Here is an 18736-nt window from a genome sequence, read left to right on the forward strand (position 1 = left end):
CTTAACTTCATTAACACAACTTCCTGATCCATGGCAAATTATTAGCAATACAAAATCTATGACTCTCAAGCTAATTAACACTGCTTCTTTTGCATTATGATGATCAGATTCTGACTTTTAAGAATAACTGGAAAACACTCAAAGAGGGTAGGAGGAAATTATAAAGCAAAACAGCTTCTGAAGCAAAACCTACCAATATTATTAAAACATCTACTCTATAATCCATTTTCCAATTATCCTTAAGAAAAACACATCTCATCGCAGTCCATTCACTATCTGTAATCATGGAGCATGATTTCTCTTTGTTTAATTCTCCAAAGGCAGAGGTAAAATGAAAAGTTTCAAAGCGAGGATAAAAGTTGAATATATGAATGAATACATCATATTTTAAAAATCTCTATTTTAGTTGCAGATGTCTTATGAAATAGGTAATACATGCACACAGCAAAAAAAAAAAAATCAAACAGTTCAAATGGTTCACTGTAAAAAGTAATTTACATTCAGCCTTTTCTCCCAGCTTCCCAGTTCTCTCCAGTAGAAATCGCAGTTGCCAGTCCTTTGTGTAGACTTCTTGGGACATAGTGTGCTCACAAAAGTACCCTTCTCTGGGTTTCCCCAAATTCAGCATTATACATGCAGCTATGCACCTTACTTTTTGAACAAGCATACAGAAAACCACTAAATATGTGTGCATACAAATTTGTATCATAATACATATATACCAGAGATATGGCCTAATTCTAGAACAAATTATCAAATTGAACAAATATTTATAGACAGCCCACTGTGTGCCAGACACTGCTGTATGAGCTGGAGCATAACTGGAAAAAGACCTGCTCCCAAAACTATAAGACTTCGGTTCTAGAGCTTCCTCATTAAGCAAAGCCTTCCTAGCTGCTGTGTAAAATCCCTACATCAACACATTTGTCTATCAACAAAACACCTGTAAAATGTACATCTATATGCATGCATGCATTTGCATACCTATATCACATATATATGTTCTATATGCATATATAATATGCTGTATGCATGTACACACATATAACATATTATACACATACAACATATTGTGTGTGTGTGTGTATCTGTATGTGTATAACCTTTTTCCATCATCCAGACCCATAGTATGAGGAAACATATCCTGGCCTCCAGAAGACAAGAAGAAAAAAGATAAAAAAGGAAACAGAAAACTGGCATCAGAATCTACAAAGAGATAAGGAATGGTCTTCACTTAGAATGAAGAATTAGGGCTTTTAAAAGAAGAGCTTTATATTCTATTCAGGGTCCTTGTTTCTTAAAGAAGATACTGACACAGATGAAAGAAAAATACATGGCATCCACCATGCATTTCTGCATTTGGATGTCCTCTGAATGTGCTGAGATTCTGGAAACCTCTGGAACTATAAAAAGGCAGCTTACATTTCAATGGGAAGGAGCCACCACTGGGCCCCCCATGCTCTCTCTCCGTGTCCAAGATGAACTGAACTATTTGTCAGAAGTTAACAATAAAAAAGGCACAAATATTTTCTAATGGTTCAACTCCCTCAGTCTCTCATAGACAAGACTACAACTACTGCTTCTACTAATACATAAAAAGAGATGGCAAAAGAAATCACAAGAGAAAATGAAAGTTCACCGGTTGAGATTCTTTCCCCTAAATTTATTCTTTTCTTCTGATAAAGAATAAACACATCTATTCATCCACCCTCTCATCCATCCACTCATCCATCCATCCATTTGCCCATCAATCTATCCATTCCTCCATCCGTCTACCCATCCGTCCACCCCCGTGTCCATCTATCCCAATTTTTGCTAACTACAAAACACAAAAGAAATATTTTATTGAGATAGCACATGATTTCCAAATTATATTACTGGTACAGATGTGTTTCAATTTGTGTATCTATAAGTTCACCCAGTTCACCAGTATGGCACACTATCACTACATAAACATATCACTACATACATATCTAGGACTGAACTCAAATACAGATTTTCTCTTTTCCCTCTCATTTGCTGTACAAGCAAATCTTCAAGAATAAAAAGGAAAGGCCCAAACGAGAGCTGCTGATAATCCAAATTCCTAAAAACCAACATCGAGCAAAGAAGTACAGAAAAGAATCCAAATCAAATCATCCCCACATTGGTTTCAAATGCTCCTTGATCATAAGCCAAAAAAAATCATAATAGTTATCAGCTGAGATTCCTGAGCTCCCTGCTAGAATAAATAATAAAAAATAAGGATATTTTCCAAACACTGAGCTAGGAAGTTTAAAAATGCACTCCAGAAATAATGCATGGCATACCGGAATTCATCCTTTCATTATTGTTGAAATTTTCAATAGAATCCTGAGCAAAAAGCAACATACAGGTGACAAAAATATGTGACCAGACTAGGATACCCCCAGAGCCACAAATGAGATTTCAGGAAAGTGCAATAAAACAAGAACTACTGAGTTTCCGAGCCTCCCTTTGCCTAGCTGTGAATTGATTGTTTCTAATTTGGTGGCTATCAGAGACAGATTCAGGTTTTAATTTCTCCCTAGAGTGATCCACAATTCCCTGCAATTCTACTGCAGATAGTTCACTGTGCCATCAGAAAATGCCTGCCCATGAATACAATCATATGCATTGAATTTAAATACACACTGCAAACGTGGAATTCACCCGTGTCAAGAGAGACATATAGGCTCTGGTTTCTAACACTTGCAAAATGGGCCGTTTCATGAGACATGCAGAGTTTCAGTTCCTCCAATAACATGGACTAGAAAGAGGTCATGTTGAAGAGGAACATGGTTTGTGGGTCAATTCCATCTGCATGGTGCAGTCCTTGCAGGTGATACGGTGCTCTGCTGGGGTTCTAAGTAGGTCTGCTGTGAATAAGAGCCCACCTTTCCCAAATGAAAGATTCCATTCATCTACCTGGAGGCCCTGATAGAACAGACGACACACACCAAATGCAAACCACAGTGGAAATGGTTGTTAGCAATCTAGGAAAAAAAAAAAATCAGGCCACATTTGCAGCTGATCTGAATATATCGGAGGCCAGTTGGGACTCACCTGTTTTCTGAGCCAGCTGCTTTCTTCTGACAAACGATGACAGCTGGTGCATACTTTCCAGTATAATCCGTGCGCTCCTTGACATCCCAAATGGAAGGGCTGCTGGCTCGCACGCCGATGATGTTCACGCCTTTCTTCACCTTTGCCCTGTTGGAGACAGCATGTGTGGGTCTGAGTCAGCTCTGGGGAATCCCCGGGTCATGCTGGTTCTGGGAACACGGGGAGCTTAATTGCTCACCGTTGCCTGGCAGGTGTAAGCTCATGTATACTAGGATTTAAACACAAATTTGCAGTCGCCTTCCAAGCCATCTGCCCTAATTTCTTTCAGTTTTTCCTATCTTTACTAAAGAGCTAGAGATGGTAGACTGACAGCCAGCAAACATTAGCTACAGAAATAGAATATCCTTGCACTAGCTTGTATCTTTAAATAAAGCCAAGCCAAACACAAACACAGAACTACCTGAAAACCCTTAGCCTGGCCAAACTCAATAGAAAAAGGCAATGAAAATGCAAAAGTAAAGACTGAAATAAGAACGCACATTCATTGAATGTCTCCCAGTGCCAGGCACTGACGGACATTGTGTCTATATTATCTGATCTTCCTAGCAAGGTTCCAAGCCCAAAATGAGGGGGCTGAGGTTCAGATAGGGGAAGGAACAATGATGGCCTCAAGTGATCCACTTGCCTCAGCCTCCCAAAGTGGGAGCTACTGCACCCAGCCCTGTTTGCTTTTTATAATCTTGTCTTCTTAGTGTATGCTTTCCATTCCATATGTTCTTTCCAATTCAAGTTTCTAAAAGAAACATAGAATAATGAAACCCCATCTTGACTAAAAATACAAAAATTATTTGAGTGTGGTGGTGTGCCCCTGTAGTCCTAGCTACTTGGGAGGCTGAGGTGGGAGGATCACTTGAACCTGGGAGGCGGAGGCTGCAGTGAGCTGAGATCGACCCGCAGCACTCCAGCTTGGGTGACAAAGTGAGATCCTGCCTCAAAAGAAAAATAATAATAAATAAAATAGAAAATAAAATAAAATGCAAACAGTTTGATTTTGATTTACAAGCTGGCCTAGAAGTTTGAAAAAGCTAATGTTTCCTGCTGTGTTTTCTCTTAGTCCCTCAGCGGAAAATAGGAAAAGTCTTGAAGCGAGAGTACCAAGGGGAACCTGGAACACGCTGATGGTACCTGACCTAGGCAGACGAGGATGGTGGGGGCGGCCGACTTGGAGTTTCCTCCAGACTTGTAATCATTGTGCCTATATAAACACGCAGTAAGGCAATGGCGCCAGAGCCTACATCTCAAAATCCCTCTCTGTCATGCCAGAGCAGAAAGTGAGACCATCTTCTGCTATTAATATTAGGGACAAAAGGCGAGGGGGAGATGACACTCATAGGACCAGGGCTTTGAGAAAAAGCAGGACACGTCTGTCCCTAACACCAACAACACTATTTCCCATGGAAACAATTTTAAAACGTAGTGTGCACAAAAGACCTGAGGCTGCAGGCTTGAGACTGCTCTTAGGAAAGCCTGCTGGCAAGGGTGGCTGGGAACTTGGATTTGGGGAGCGTTCCCTCCCTTTTCATGGTCAGAGGGGCTCACGGTGCCTAGACTGGGCAAATGAGGTGGTTTATGCTGGACACTTTGTTGTCTTCTAGGAGCACAGAATTTTGGTACGTGCCAGGCAGAGGGTGCCCCCATGAGCAGTCCCCAGTGAAAACCCTGAACTCCTGGGCTCAGGTGAGCTCCTCTGGCAGTGCTGTCCCAGCTATATGCTGGAGGAATTGGAGGAATTAAGCACATCCTGCGTGACTCCACGGGGAGAGGATTCCTGGGAGCGTGAGCCAGGTCTCCTCCCCTGTGCTTTTCCCTCTGCGGACCATGCTTTGCTTTCCTTGGCGAATACATCGGAGCAGTGATTCTCACCACATGCTGAGTCCTGTGAGTTCTAGTGACTCGCTGGACCTGGGGGTGGTCTTAGGAACCCCCAGCACACACACTGATTTGGCGAGTCCACAAAGAGAGAAAGAATTGCTTCTAGGTGTGGCCCTACTGCAAAAGTCGGCATTTTTAGAAAATGATCATCACGTATAACATTATTTCTGTGGGGGAGAATACATGTTTGATGTTTTAAATAATCATTATGCACGCAAACACTTTGAATGCAGTCGTTTAAAAACTGGGAATCGCATGCAGACGCCAAAAAGCCATCTGACCTTTCTAGATACTCAGGTGAGACACTGGGCGAATCGTTACAATTCCTGCCTTGCAGAAACTCATTTAAATTGTAGGCAACCAAGATGTGGCAGCGAACAAAAGTACAGTCCTCTGTGGACAGCTACTATTATACTAAGATGAATTCTAAAGGCTGTCCCAATTACTCTGCAGTGGAATTTTATTGAATCAACATTGCTTTAAATAAATAAGGTCATCAACCTGGCTGTGACAACCTTTTCATTATACAGGAGATATCAGTACATAGGCCTTTTCTGATATATAATGGGCTTACATTTTTCTGAAATTTTATTCATAAGTAGGCTATGTGGAATTTAGATGACATTTCTCCAGCGAATCCTTTTCAAGTTCTTAAGAAAGGACACAGTGGCTTGTTCAACCCATGAAGTATTCAACATTTCTTGCTAATAATTCTACTGTAGCAAATGAAGCTATAGTCGGTAGCATTATTTCTGCAAAAATGTTTTTTCCTGGAATTTTATACAGGACACTGGGAATTGTCTTTCAGAGACACAGAACATTTTCATAATAGAACACACATTTCTAGGGCATGTTTTAGATGTTCAGAATCGAAGAAGGCATACTCAAGAGGTATCCTTGTGTGTGAATATCAAGTAAAATCTATGTAATAAACTGGATGGTCATTCTTCGGAGATGTAGACACGGTATTTACTGAACACGGTGTGTGTTGGGTTCATAATTTTGAAGCACGAATCTCAGAGCTGTCAGTGGCACCATTTGGAACCATTAAAGTAGTTCCTAGAACACATGCCCCTGGGCTCCACTGGGTCTGAACCAAATACTAATTTCTCCCTTTGTTTATGACAACTGAGTTACTTACATTCATTAATGGAAGTTTTATAACCTACTTGTGGTTCAATAAATACAGGTTACACTGACAGCCTCATTACACAGAGATAAACATAGCACTTGATTTTGAAGATAATTTGCTGTAGATTTATGCTTAATAATATATCTACCATGGTGATGGGGGAAAGCCATAATTTTCTCCATAGTATGCACATGCACTGGGATTGGGTATCAACAAAACCTGCCGGGGGTTAAAGGTATATTGTGTTTTTAAAACATAATAGAACTGCAGGGACTGTGTATATTTTATATACATATATATATAAATAAATATATAAATGCAATGTGTATATACATATATGTATATGTAATGTAGAATATGTATATATTATAAACACACACATACAGAGTTTCAAGTACAGCATCCAGGGTTCAGAAATGTGGTGCGCAATTGTTGCTTTTGCTCCTCATACCCAATCTCTTTCCTGGATAGCAGCATCTTCATTTTGCTTATATGACCCACCCCTCTGCCATTCTATACCATCGTGGTAGACTTGTAAGTCAAGAGTTTCTCCCTCCAACCCTGGACAAAAGGTGGACACATGACCTAAGCCAGTCCAGCTGAAAGATTCTCTCTGGAATATAATCTTGAACAAAGAGACACAGCAAATAAAAAAGGTTGGGGGAAATTCACCCAGCCTTGTGGTCCTGCTACAACTGTCTATTGTTTCCTTCTCTCTGGTTTGCAGGAATTAACACAGCTAACATTTCTGAATCTGGTTCTCAGCCTTCCCTTTAGGCATACAAATATTCCCCATCCTCCCATCCAGTCCCTTCTTGTTTAACGTAGCCTGAGTTATTTATGATCATTTCCAATTATATAACAAGGGGAGGCTAAGATTCAGTGACTTCAAGAACAAGGAAGTGTATTTCCTCTTCCTGTGAACATCCATTGCTGGTAACCCAGGTTGTTGGGTGTCTCTGTTCCACTCAGTCATTTGGGGATCAAGGCTGAAGGCATCTCTACTGTTTTTAATGTATAACTTCTAATGTCTCTGTGCTCATGACCATCCCAGCCAAGAGGAAGAGGGAAGAGCAGTAGACCAGAACAAGGGATTTCCTCTTAAGCAGGTGAGGTGGGCACTGCATGCCCAAATTCACTCACCTCCCATTGGAAGGAGCCTAGTCTCATGGCCACACCTGACTGCAAGAGCAGCAAGTGCTGGAAAGTCAGTCTTTACCTGGACAGCCGTATCCCCACTGTGACCCTGTCACTATAGTGGAAAGAGAGATGGATTTGGATGGAGGATTTGCATCTCCCTCCACCACAACCACCAGGCGACTCCAAATGATGGGATGTGTCAGCCTCCTAAAGACTATAAATTTGAGTTCATTCTCCAAATCACTGTGTACAGACACTTAGGCTGATGACAACATTGCCCCAAAGAGAAACTCCCTACTTACGCAATCTTGTCAGTGGAAGTGTTCTTAATATGCAACCTGAATACAGGCATATTCATGTATGAAATTCACACTGGGGCTATTGAACTAATACAAATGTGTGCTATAAAGACAGAAAGCAAAATTGATGAGATAAAAGTGGGATAAAGGGGAATTTCAGTGTTTTGTTTGTTGGGAGGTTTATTTAAGATTTGTGTGTGCATGTGTGTGTGTGTGTGTGTGTCTGTGTGTGTGTGTTGTTAGAAAAAAATGAAAGAGGAAGAGAGAGCAAAGAGAAAGGAAGGGGGGCAGGGAGAGAAGTTTTGCTACATAGAGTTCAAAGCCCAAGAAGAGAAATTTGGATTGCGTGTAAATCTCAGGCTATTTGTTTATAATGAACATAGCCCTGTTAGAAACTATTATTGGCTAATCAGCTATATGCAGGCTAATATTGGCTTTAATCAATAACTGACTGTAGAATTCCAGGGAATTGGAGGAAGGAAGATAGGAAGAGATCCAAACTTCTGGACTGCTTCTCTCACTTCTGAAATGAAAGATTTGTCTACATGTTTCTCCCCCAGAGATTCATGTGACCACACAGTCTCTGAGTAGATCAAATCCTGGTAAAATCTGATATCTCCATTTTTGAGTCCATATAGGCTCAATCTATGGAACAATACACAGTGTGCACCCACCAAAGGGTGCCATACTCTTACGCATGTAGATTTGGTGATAGCATTCCTCCCAGTTAATTGACGGAAACATGCCCTTTGGGGTCACAGCAAAGCTTTTTTGAATTGCTCTTTGTCTCCATACTTATTTTCTCTCATTAATAGTGACACAGCATAAAATAAGCTTCATTTTTTTAATAGGTCATAGCTCTATTCACGTATTTTGCAATCACTCTTGGCTTCTAATTTCCAGTTGACCAGAAAAACAAATTTATGGAAACGCTACTTTCCACTAAATCAACATGTTGATATAGCACATAACATTTTGCTTATATGATGAAGCACTTCCAGCCCGATCTGGACGTCTTGGCCCTGCCCTCGCCAGCAGTTACATGGATATGCCTGCTTACGATGCCACTGTCAGTATTTTAGGAATCATGTCCCACTTTTCACTTTGGGAGACACTAGGTCCCTCTTTCTATTACTGGAATATATTTGCTAAGTCTCCTTACTTTGTGACTATCCCACTATAGCCAGTTAAAGACCAACAGTGACGCAGAAGAAAGAGCTAAGCCTAAAGTAACAATGTGAATGATATGTTTCCAACTTCTTTGTCATGCACCCCTATCAGTAAAAATATTTTCATATGCGGCCGGGCGCGGTAGCTCAAGCCTGTAATCCCAGCCATTTGGGAGGCCGAGGCGGGCAGATCACCTGAGGCCAGGAGTTCAAGACCAGCCTGACTAAGATGGAGAAACCCTGTCTCTACTAAAAATACAAAATTAGCCAGGTGTGGTGGTGTATGCCTGTAATCCCACCCAGCTACTCAGGAGGCTGAGACGGGAGAATTGCTTGAACCCGGGAGGCAGAGGTTGCGGTGAGCCGAGATTGTGCCACTGCACTCCAGCCTGGGTGGCAGAGTGAAACTCTGTCTAAAAAAAAAAAAAAAAAAAAAAAAAAAATTCATATGCAACCTTTATATAGGTTTTTATGTTTATAAACTTTACAGTTGAACCATGGGTTGGACTATTGAAATAATGTGTGCTACAAAACGCACATGAAAATGCACATTTTAAATCTTGAGACTAAAAATAATCAGTTGCCAAGTCCTGATTTTAGTTGATCCTCCAATGAATCATTTTACATTCCCCTTAGGATGTGCTCACCCCACGATAAAGGAGACCACCTGAATCCCCTAGACCCTTTAATTCCCCAGAACGGGGTGCACGACACACAGCAGCGGCAGCCATGTGACAAGGAAGCTCAGCTCTAAGTGTTCATATCAATATTCACATGGGGCTTAAATGCTCCCGCCAGCTCTAAGTGTTCATACCTTCACTTGTACAAGGGAATCTGTTTTCCCACTGCCCTTCTGGTGGGTAAAGTTAAATTTAGAAGTAAGACCTGTGACTTCAATGCAACCCCTTTTTGCTGTCTTGCTAACCGTGAGGCATTACAAGGGCTCTAAACGGACATAAGGAAGTAGAGAATAGTTCGAGGAGACCAAAGAGAAGAGGAATTGGTTCACAGAAGAAATGGGGGATCTCCACACCCCCACAGGGAGAAGCCAAGAACGGGGAAGCATGGGGGTGTGGCCTCCACTGCACTGAGGGAAAATGATGAGAACAGTTTTCAGTAACTGGTGGATTAATAGAACATTAAAATCCCTAGAAGCAAAGCTCAGCCTGTCATTAATTAGAAAGCACAAAATACACTAACGTTGAAAACTCAAACTGCAGAGTCCTGGCCTCATCGACGGGGCACACAGGCCAGGTGCTGCCAAAGACAAATCTTGACTTTTATGTGAAATTCCAACATTTGAAGACACTGTCCAAGACAAAAAGACATCTAAAGATTTAAAGCAGAGCGATGTCGTCTGTCACTTCTGAGATTTACGTGAGCTGTAAATGAGGAAGTTAAATATCTTCAGAATGAATGAATGCCTGAATCAATGGACACACACAAAGATACAAGGAAGAAAGCAAAAACAAACAAACAAACAAAAAAAAACACCGGAACTTCCATCACTTTACACCTAAGCTATCCATAATTTAGTCATCATTCTTCTGTGTACGTTTCCACACCCAATCTATAATTTTATATAAATAGGATCATGCTGAGGGCTGCCATATGGCCGTGCAACTTGTGACTGGCTAACCCCAGGAGGCTTTATTCATATAGAGTATGATATGAATGGGGCCTCATACAGTGGAGCAGTGTACAACCTGCACAGCTGTGCACAGTAGCTGTGATGACAGTAGTCCCACTCTATCCTTGGAGGATACAGTCCAAGACCCCCAGTGGATGTATGAAACCACGGATAGTACTAAACTCTATACATACTATGTTTTTTTTCTACACATACCTATGATAAATTAATTTATAAATTAGACACAGGAGGAGATTAACAATAATAACTAATAATAAAATAGAACAATTATGAAAATATACTGCAATACAAGTTATGGCAATGTGGTCTCTCTCAAAATACCTTCTTGCACTGTATTCACCCTTTTTCTTAGGATGATGATGAGAGGTAATAAAATTTCTGCACAATGAGATGAAGGGAGGTGACTGGCACAGGCCCTGTGATGCAGCATTCTGCTACTAGTGACCCCTGGCGATAGGTCAGAAGGAGCGTTGGCTACTAGTGACCCCTGGCGATAGGTCAGAAGGAGCGTTGGCTACTAGTGACTCCTGGCGATAGGACAGAAGGAGCGTTGGCTACTAGGGACCCCTGGCGATAGGTCAGACGGAGCGTTGGCTACTAGTGACCCCTGGTGATAGGACAGAAGGAGCGTTGGCTACTAGTGACTCCTGGCGATAGGACAGAAGGAGCGTTGGCTACTAGGGACCCCTGGCGATAGGTCAGAAGGAGCGTTGGCTACTAGGGACTCCTGGCGATAGGTCAGAAGGAGCGTTGGCTACTAGTGACCCCTGGCGATAGGTCAGAAGGAGCGTCCTCTGCTGCAAGTGGTCCTGGAGCTGAGTCTTGATGTCCATGGCTGGATGTCAGGAAGAGACCATGTGGGTGACAAGGGGGCAGGTGTCTCATGCAGGAGGGTTGCGAGTACAGGACAAAGGAATGATTCATGTCCCAGGAAGGATGGGGCTGGCAGCACAAGATTTCATCACACTACTCAGAATGACATGCAATTTAAAACTCGTGAAATGTTTATTTCTGGATTTTTTTTTTTTTGAGACAGACTCTTACTCTGTCACCCAGGCTGGAGTGCAGTGGCACGACCTCGGCTCACTGCAACCTCTGCATCCCAGTCTCCAGTGATCCTCCCAGCTCAGCTTCCCAAGTAGCTGGGACTACAGGTGTGAGCCACCACATTTGGCTAATTTTTTCTTTTCTTTTTTTTTTTTTTTTGAGACGGAGTCTCACTCTGTCACCCAGGCTGGAGTGCAATGGCGCGATCTCAGCTCACTGCAAGCTCCACCTCCCGGGTTCACACCATTCTCCTGCTTCAGCCTCCCAAGTAGCTGGGACTACGGGAGCCCGCCACTGGCTAATTTTTTCTATTTTTTTTTTTTTCTTTTAGCAGAGACGGGATTTCACCATGTTGCCCAGACTGATCTCAAACTCCTGGGCTCAAGTGATCTGCCTGCCTCAGTCTCCCAAAGTGTTGGGATTACAGGCGTGAGCTACCGCGCTCAGCCTGGAATTTTCCATTTAATGTTTTCGGACCCCAGAAAGCAAAACCTTGGATTAAAGGATACTACTGTATATTAAACATGCTGCTTTGATCACAGATCATCCTGGTCTCTTTTCTCTACCAGCTCAAGAGACAAAGCAGCTCAAAGCCAGAAACGGGCTAGCCACCTGCCAACTCAGGGGAGCCCAGCGGGGAGAACGACCAAAGGCACAGAGCAAGTGACATGGCCCAGAGGGTGAGCCAAGTGTGGTGTCAAGTCTCCGGCCAGGCTGGCTGATGGCTTTGGGGACCTCCTGTCTCTCCTGGAGTACATCTGAATCCACCTATTTCACTTCATTAAGCCTAGTCTGTGGGCTTTTTTTTTTTTTAAATGGCCAGCACAGACAGATGTTCAATGGCTTTTAAAAACCATCTTAGAGCTACATGCTTTCTGCACATCGTCTTTAGTCTTCCCAAGCAGCTGGTTTCCCTCCTGACAGTCAATGCATGAGAAGGGTCCCCGAGGCCAGGCGTTCCTACAGGTGCTAGCTAGTTCATGGGAGAAGTGGGATGAGTAGGAACAGGGAGAAGGGGCTGCACACCAGCCAGGAGCTGTGCCAGTGCGATGGACAGGGACACCAGCTGTTAGAGGCTCTGAAGTCAATGGCCCCACCCCCACTACTAAAAATAAGTAAATAATAATCCGTGGCTATAAAGGACTGAAGTGAGTAATTCGAGGAGAGTAAACCAATCTGCCTCTGGGTGTGTTTGTTCATTCACTGATTCATTCAACGAACTTTTTTTTTTTTTTTTAATTGAGACAGAGTCCTGCTCTGTCACCCAGGCTGGAGTGCACTGGTGTGATCTCCACTCACTGGAACCTCCACCTCCCTGGTTCAAGCAATTCTCATGCCTCAGTCTCCTGAGTAGCTGGGATTACAGGTGTGTGCCACTACCCACAGCTAATTTTGTGTATTTTTAGTAGAGATGGGGTTTCACTATGCTGGCCAGGCTGGTCTCGAACTCCTGGCCTCAAGTGATCCGCCTGCCACCTTGGCCTCCTAAAGTAATGAGATTACAGGTGTGACCCACCATGCCAGCCTCATTCAACAAACACTTTAATTTTTTTGCAAAGATGGGGTCTCATTATGCTGCCCAGGCTGGGTCTCAAACTGGCTTCAAGCAACCCTCCTGCCTTGGCCTGCCAAAGTGCTGGGATTCCAGGCATGAGCTATCACTGTGCCCAGCTTCATTCAACACTTTTTGAGTGCTCCCTCTTTTCATGTACTCTTCACCCACTGGATATGCAGGTGAGAAGAAACATACGTTTTCTATTGCCATGGAACTAACATTCTAGTGGAGGAGACGGAACGCATGCATGCACACATTTATTACACTGGTAAGTTCCACGAAGAAACAAAGCAAAGCAAGAGGTCAGAGGGCTCAGTGTAAGGAGCGGCTACTTAGAACCACTTACCTTATTTTATTACTCATGTTTCTGAAAAACCATAAAGCCAGCAAGGAACACACGCAGGCAGGCAGAAGGGAAATACGTAGACATACACAGATGTCTTTTATGCCTGATTTGCCCTCTGCCTAATATGGGACTGGAGAAAGAACTCTCCTTGTTCCTACTGAACACAGACCACCACCCAACAACAGTCAAGGATGTTATTTAAATATTTTACAAATTGTTATGTGGGAACATTGTCTATGGATTCATAGGAATCGTTATGACTCCATGCAGACCAGGTTTTCTCATTTGGAAAAACAGAACTTTGATATAGGCTGCACCCCTCAACACACCCTCCCAGAAATGGATGGCTAAATTGGGAGGGGATGGCAAGAGAGGGTAGAAGGACCTGCATTCATTCATCACCATTTCCAGAAACACAGAGCAAATTGTTTGCCTCATTGATACTAAACCAATAAACGACAACACATTCTGAACTGCCCACATGTCAATGATTGGGATGTGGCGGCCTCATTCTTCGCATGTCACTGAGTCTCCCATCATGGGGTCATCAAATAAACCAGCAGACAGGCAAAACCAGAGTCCCGCTCCTGTTGCACATAATGAACCCTAAGCCATGTCGAGTCCTTAACATGGTGTCTGGTAGAAAATCGATTTTAGCTATGATGATGATTATTACCATTATCTTCTTTGTTACATAGAAACCTGGATGCCCTGAGTATCTGAATAAAATTTTACCCTTTTTCCATCTCATCCACGCAATAACTAACCAAAGCCCTGACTCTTCTTAAAAACAAACAAACAAAGACAAAGCAAAACAAAACAAAAAGAAACAAAACATAATCCTTGCCTCCAATGGGAGATATCAGATGTGAGCTCAAAGTTCTAATCAGCCTCATAAGTTCCAAATGTAGCCACGTCAATCACCTCAGCAGAGCCAGCAGGACAAATATTTGCAGACAAGCAGCTCAGGGGGCCTCCCCAGCACCTGCTATTTCAGAACACTCAACTAACTTCCATGTTCCCAGGGCTCCAAGATTCACAGGGGGCTGAGATGTGTCTAGTTTTCAGGGTTTAGGATAAGACCTAATTTTACTGTCTGTTAAGAACCACAACCCCCTAATTTCATTACGTTACATAATTGAACTGTATTGCTATTTTCTCAGCCTTCATGGTTACCAGTGTTTTAGAGAAATTGCTTAAATATACTTATTTAATTAAAGAAGGCATTCTAAATCAAAAGCGGAACTATGGTTAATAAATGTAAATTCTCAGGGATGTCTTTTGGGAGGTTGTTAATTTTTTATTAACAATTTTTCATTGAAAAATAGTATAGAAACGTTATAAATATTCAAATGGCATGAATGGGGATACAAGAGAAGTTCCTCTTGCTACAGACATCTATCGTCAAACTTCTGAGTTTAGTGGGACATTTTCTAAGAGATTAACATACTTAGATACATGGATTTAAAATATATGTACACCAATGACAACACACTGTACACACAGTTATACTATATATATATGTAGGTATATATATGATATATATACACACACGCATATACGTACATGCACACAGTCATGCACTGCACGACGTTTTAGTCATCAATTAACTGCATGTACAACAATGGTCCCATAAGATTATAATATTGTATTTTTACTGTACCTTTTCTATGTTTACATATGTTTAGACACACAGATATTTACCTTTGTGTTACAGTTACCTATAGTTTTAGAACAGGCACATGCTGTATAGGTTAGCAGCCTAGAGCAATAGGCTATACCATACAGTCTAGGTGTGGAGTAGGCTATACCACCTATGTTTGTGTACTCCATGATGTTTGCAAAATGACAATATTACCTAATGACACATTTCTCAGAGTGTACTCCTGTCATTAAGCAATGCATGACAGTAGATTGATAGATAGATTAGATAGATGGATAGATGGATAGATGGATGGATGGACAGCTGGAAAGATGGATGAATGGGTGGGTGGGTGGGTGGATGGATGGATGGATGAGTTGAGTTGGTGAGTGAGTGGGTGGGTGGGTGGGTGGGTGGATGGATGGATGAGTGGGTGGGTGGGTGGATGGATGGATGAGTAGGTGGGTGAGCAAGTGGGTGGGTGGGTGGGTGGATGGATGGGTGCATGGATGGATGTAAGGATGGATGGATGGATGGATGGATAGATAGATAGATAGATAGATAGATATTCCTCAACTTATGATGGGGTTACATTCCAATAAAACTTACTGTAAGTTGAAAATATCATAATTGAAAATGCATTCTACACTCTACCTAGTGAACATCAGAGCTTAGCCTGGCCTACTGTAAGAATGCCCAGGGTGCTTCTATTAGCCTAAGGTTTGTCAAAATCATCTATAGTGTTGAATGTCTCATGTAATTTACTGAAAACTGTATTGAAAGTGAAAAACAGAATGGTGCCATGGGTGGTCCAAGTATGGTTTTCACTGGATGCTTATCACTTTCACACCATTGTAAAATAATTATAAGTTGAACCACCATAAGCTAAGGTCATCCATATAAATATATACATAAAAACATATCTTGGGAATGTATCGATGTAAAGCATTTATAGATCTACTGCATTCTTTTTTCTACACATACTAATCCATTGTGTGCCAGTATCTGAGCAAAATCTGCTTGACTGGTGCCCCCTCGATGGACACAGAGGTGGTTCCTAATCTTTGATACCATAGCAAGTGCTTCAGGAAACGGCCATGTCCACACAACTCTGCACACACATATATGTGTAGGATAAATTCTTAAAAAAGGAATTGCCAAGTCAAAAGAGATGCATGTGTTCAATTTGTATAGAACTTGCGAAATTGACATTCAGAAAGATCCTATACACGTTTATATCCACTGACAGTGTCTTAAAGTCCTTGTTTTCTTTCTTTTTGATCTTTGCAATTCTGATGAACACAGTATTTCATTAAGTCTGAGTGGTATTGAACATGTTTTCACATATGTATCTTTGAATTTTTGTTTTTAAGTTAAACATCTGTTCAAATCCTTTGTCCATTTCCCTGTTGCTTTCTTAGTCTTGTTTTTATTGTTTATTAGGAAATTGATTTGTAAGGAAAATCCCTTGGTCCATTTGGAATTTGTTTTAGCATGAAATAAAGATCCAGCTCTATATTTTCCTGTATGGTTTTTAAAATCACACTATTCATTAAATGATTCATCCAGTACCTGTTGGCATAAATGCCATTGGTAAAATATACTAAGTTTATTTGTGTTTTTAGGCTTATTTTCTTGGACTATCTACCTGCTTTTATTAATCTGTCTGCCTTCTCATGCACCAGTCCCGAAATGCTTTAAACACAATAGCTTATGACATATTTTAATATCTGGTAGGGCTATTTTCTTCCTATTGCTTCATTTTCAGGAATATCCTAATACCACATATTTCAGTAAGAACCACTTCTGTTAGCACATTTTTAAAGATAACCTTTCAGTTTGCAGAAAGAAAAGAAATGAAGAGAAAAACAAGAGAAAGAAAAAATAAAAACTCACAGAAGACTATCAAAAGGTGCTACCAGACTTTGGGACAACATTCTTCCTAAAGATTAAAAGTAACACTTATCAGTTATGTGAGTGACAACCCACATCGGTAGTTCTCTGAGACTATGATAACTGGCAAATGTGTTTTCACAGACATCAGGGTGACTGACTCACAACACCGCACCAGCGACCAGGATAGCTTCCTTTACAACAGCCGCATACCTAAGTGACTTGTGGTTTGCGTTCACAGTATCCACTTTGGGCAACAGCCTTGGCTCAATGCATCCAATGAGGCTGGCCTCCGACAATGATCAGTTTTCTTCTTTCTGGTCACTGTGATTGGGTCCAAACATATTGATGAATCTTGGGAATTTTCCAGGAGTGACAAGAAAATTATTACTCCCTCCTTCCCAGCTTCCTCATTCCTGACTTGACTTGGGAGAGTGTGAGCTTTGATCTACTGCACCATGAAGAGGCTGAGCATGAAGTCAGCCCATGGGAAGGGAGAAAAATCAAGTCCTACTGGCATTGAGGCCCTGGATTCAACCATTCCTGAAGCAAGATCTATGCCTGTCTTTTGTTACAGGAGACATCCAGTTCTCTGCTAGCCCACTTTGTAAATGTTTTAATCATTTCAAGTTAGAGTTTTTTCTCTTATTTTTGATTTATTTTTACTTTTTCTTTTATTATATTTTAATATTTATATTTCATTGTGGTAAGAACAGTTAACATGAGATCTGTGCCTTCAACACATTTTTAGGTGCACAGTAGGGTATTGCTGACTATAGGCACAGTGCTGTGCTGTGGATCTCTAGAGCTTATGCGTCTTGCATAACTGAGACTTCATGCCCATTGAACAGCAACTCCCCATTCTCCCACTCCCCGCCTCTGGCAACCAACATGCTACTCTCTGCTTCTATGAGTTTAACCATTTTCTGACACCATCAGCTGAAAGCATCCGTTTAGGTGTAGAGAGTAAGTGTGGTTTCTTGCTGTCTTTACAACTTCTGAGCCTTCTTACACAAGTTCCCATCTTACAGTGAAGTGGAAACAAAACTAAATGTTCATTCAATAGGGTAGTTCCACTCTGGCGAGAACACTTGGTTTAACTCTTCAGATAAAACCGTCTCTCGGAGCTGCCTCTCTTCTCTCCAGCAAGAGGACCAGGAATATGAGGAGAAACATGGTCTACATGCGAATCATAACAGAAGGAGGGACATGTCCAGGTGCCTCTTGGACGTCTGCACTGTCTGTTCTCAGGTTGTCTGAGCTAGCGTGGGGTTCGATCATCACAGGTGCAATGGGGCACTCTGTTAGCATCTTCTGCAGAAGCCAGTGGCTGGGGTCCCCTGGGGTTTCATTTGTGTTATGGGATCCTCAAAGTCTGGTTAAGACTTCCACTGGCCTGACTGCCCCCTGTCCCGATGCCCAGGTACTCTGCCCTGCAATCATAACCAAGAATGTGCTTATTTTATTTAACAAATGTTTATATAACCCTTGTCATGTACCAAAAAAGCTTCAAACATCCACTTGTTTTTTCTCATATGAATAAAATAACAACTTTGATTCATTCCTGAAACCCTGTTGCTAAATGAAATGCTGTTGAAAATACATGTCTGCGTGTATATATTATTCATGTTAATAGGAAAGATTATGATGGTTTCCATTTCAAATAGGCAGCTCCCTAGACATTAGAAACCTAAGCTATACCTGCATTCTCCTTTAGAGCACGTATATTAACATTGTCAAGCCCCAGTAATTCACAGCAAGCAAGGAGAGGATCCATTGCAAGGCTAGGATTTAAATTAAGAAGAAAGCTGCAAGGTGGGTGGATCACAAGGTCAGGAGTTCGAGACCAGCCCTACCAACATGGTGA

The 18736-nt window shown here is 41.8% G+C and overlaps 1 protein-coding gene across 2 annotated transcripts in view; it reads right to left on the reverse strand.

Annotated features, from left to right (window-relative positions):
- Positions 1 to 18736, reverse strand: part of TMEM132D (transmembrane protein 132D) — an 820982-nt gene that overhangs the window by 450687 nt on the left and 351559 nt on the right. Inside the window, exon 3 of one of the 2 annotated variants that reach the window (XM_034934834.4) lies at positions 3064 to 3210. The exons of the other annotated variant lie outside the window; for it this stretch is intronic. Within the exon in view, the coding sequence (XP_034790725.2) occupies positions 3064 to 3210 (147 nt within the window). The remainder of the gene's footprint in view (positions 1 to 3063; positions 3211 to 18736) is intronic. 2 annotated transcript variants of the gene reach the window in all.

This window comes from Pan paniscus, chromosome 10 (assembly GCF_029289425.2).
Source record: "Pan paniscus chromosome 10, NHGRI_mPanPan1-v2.0_pri, whole genome shotgun sequence".
Taxonomy (NCBI): domain Eukaryota; kingdom Metazoa; phylum Chordata; class Mammalia; order Primates; family Hominidae; genus Pan; species Pan paniscus.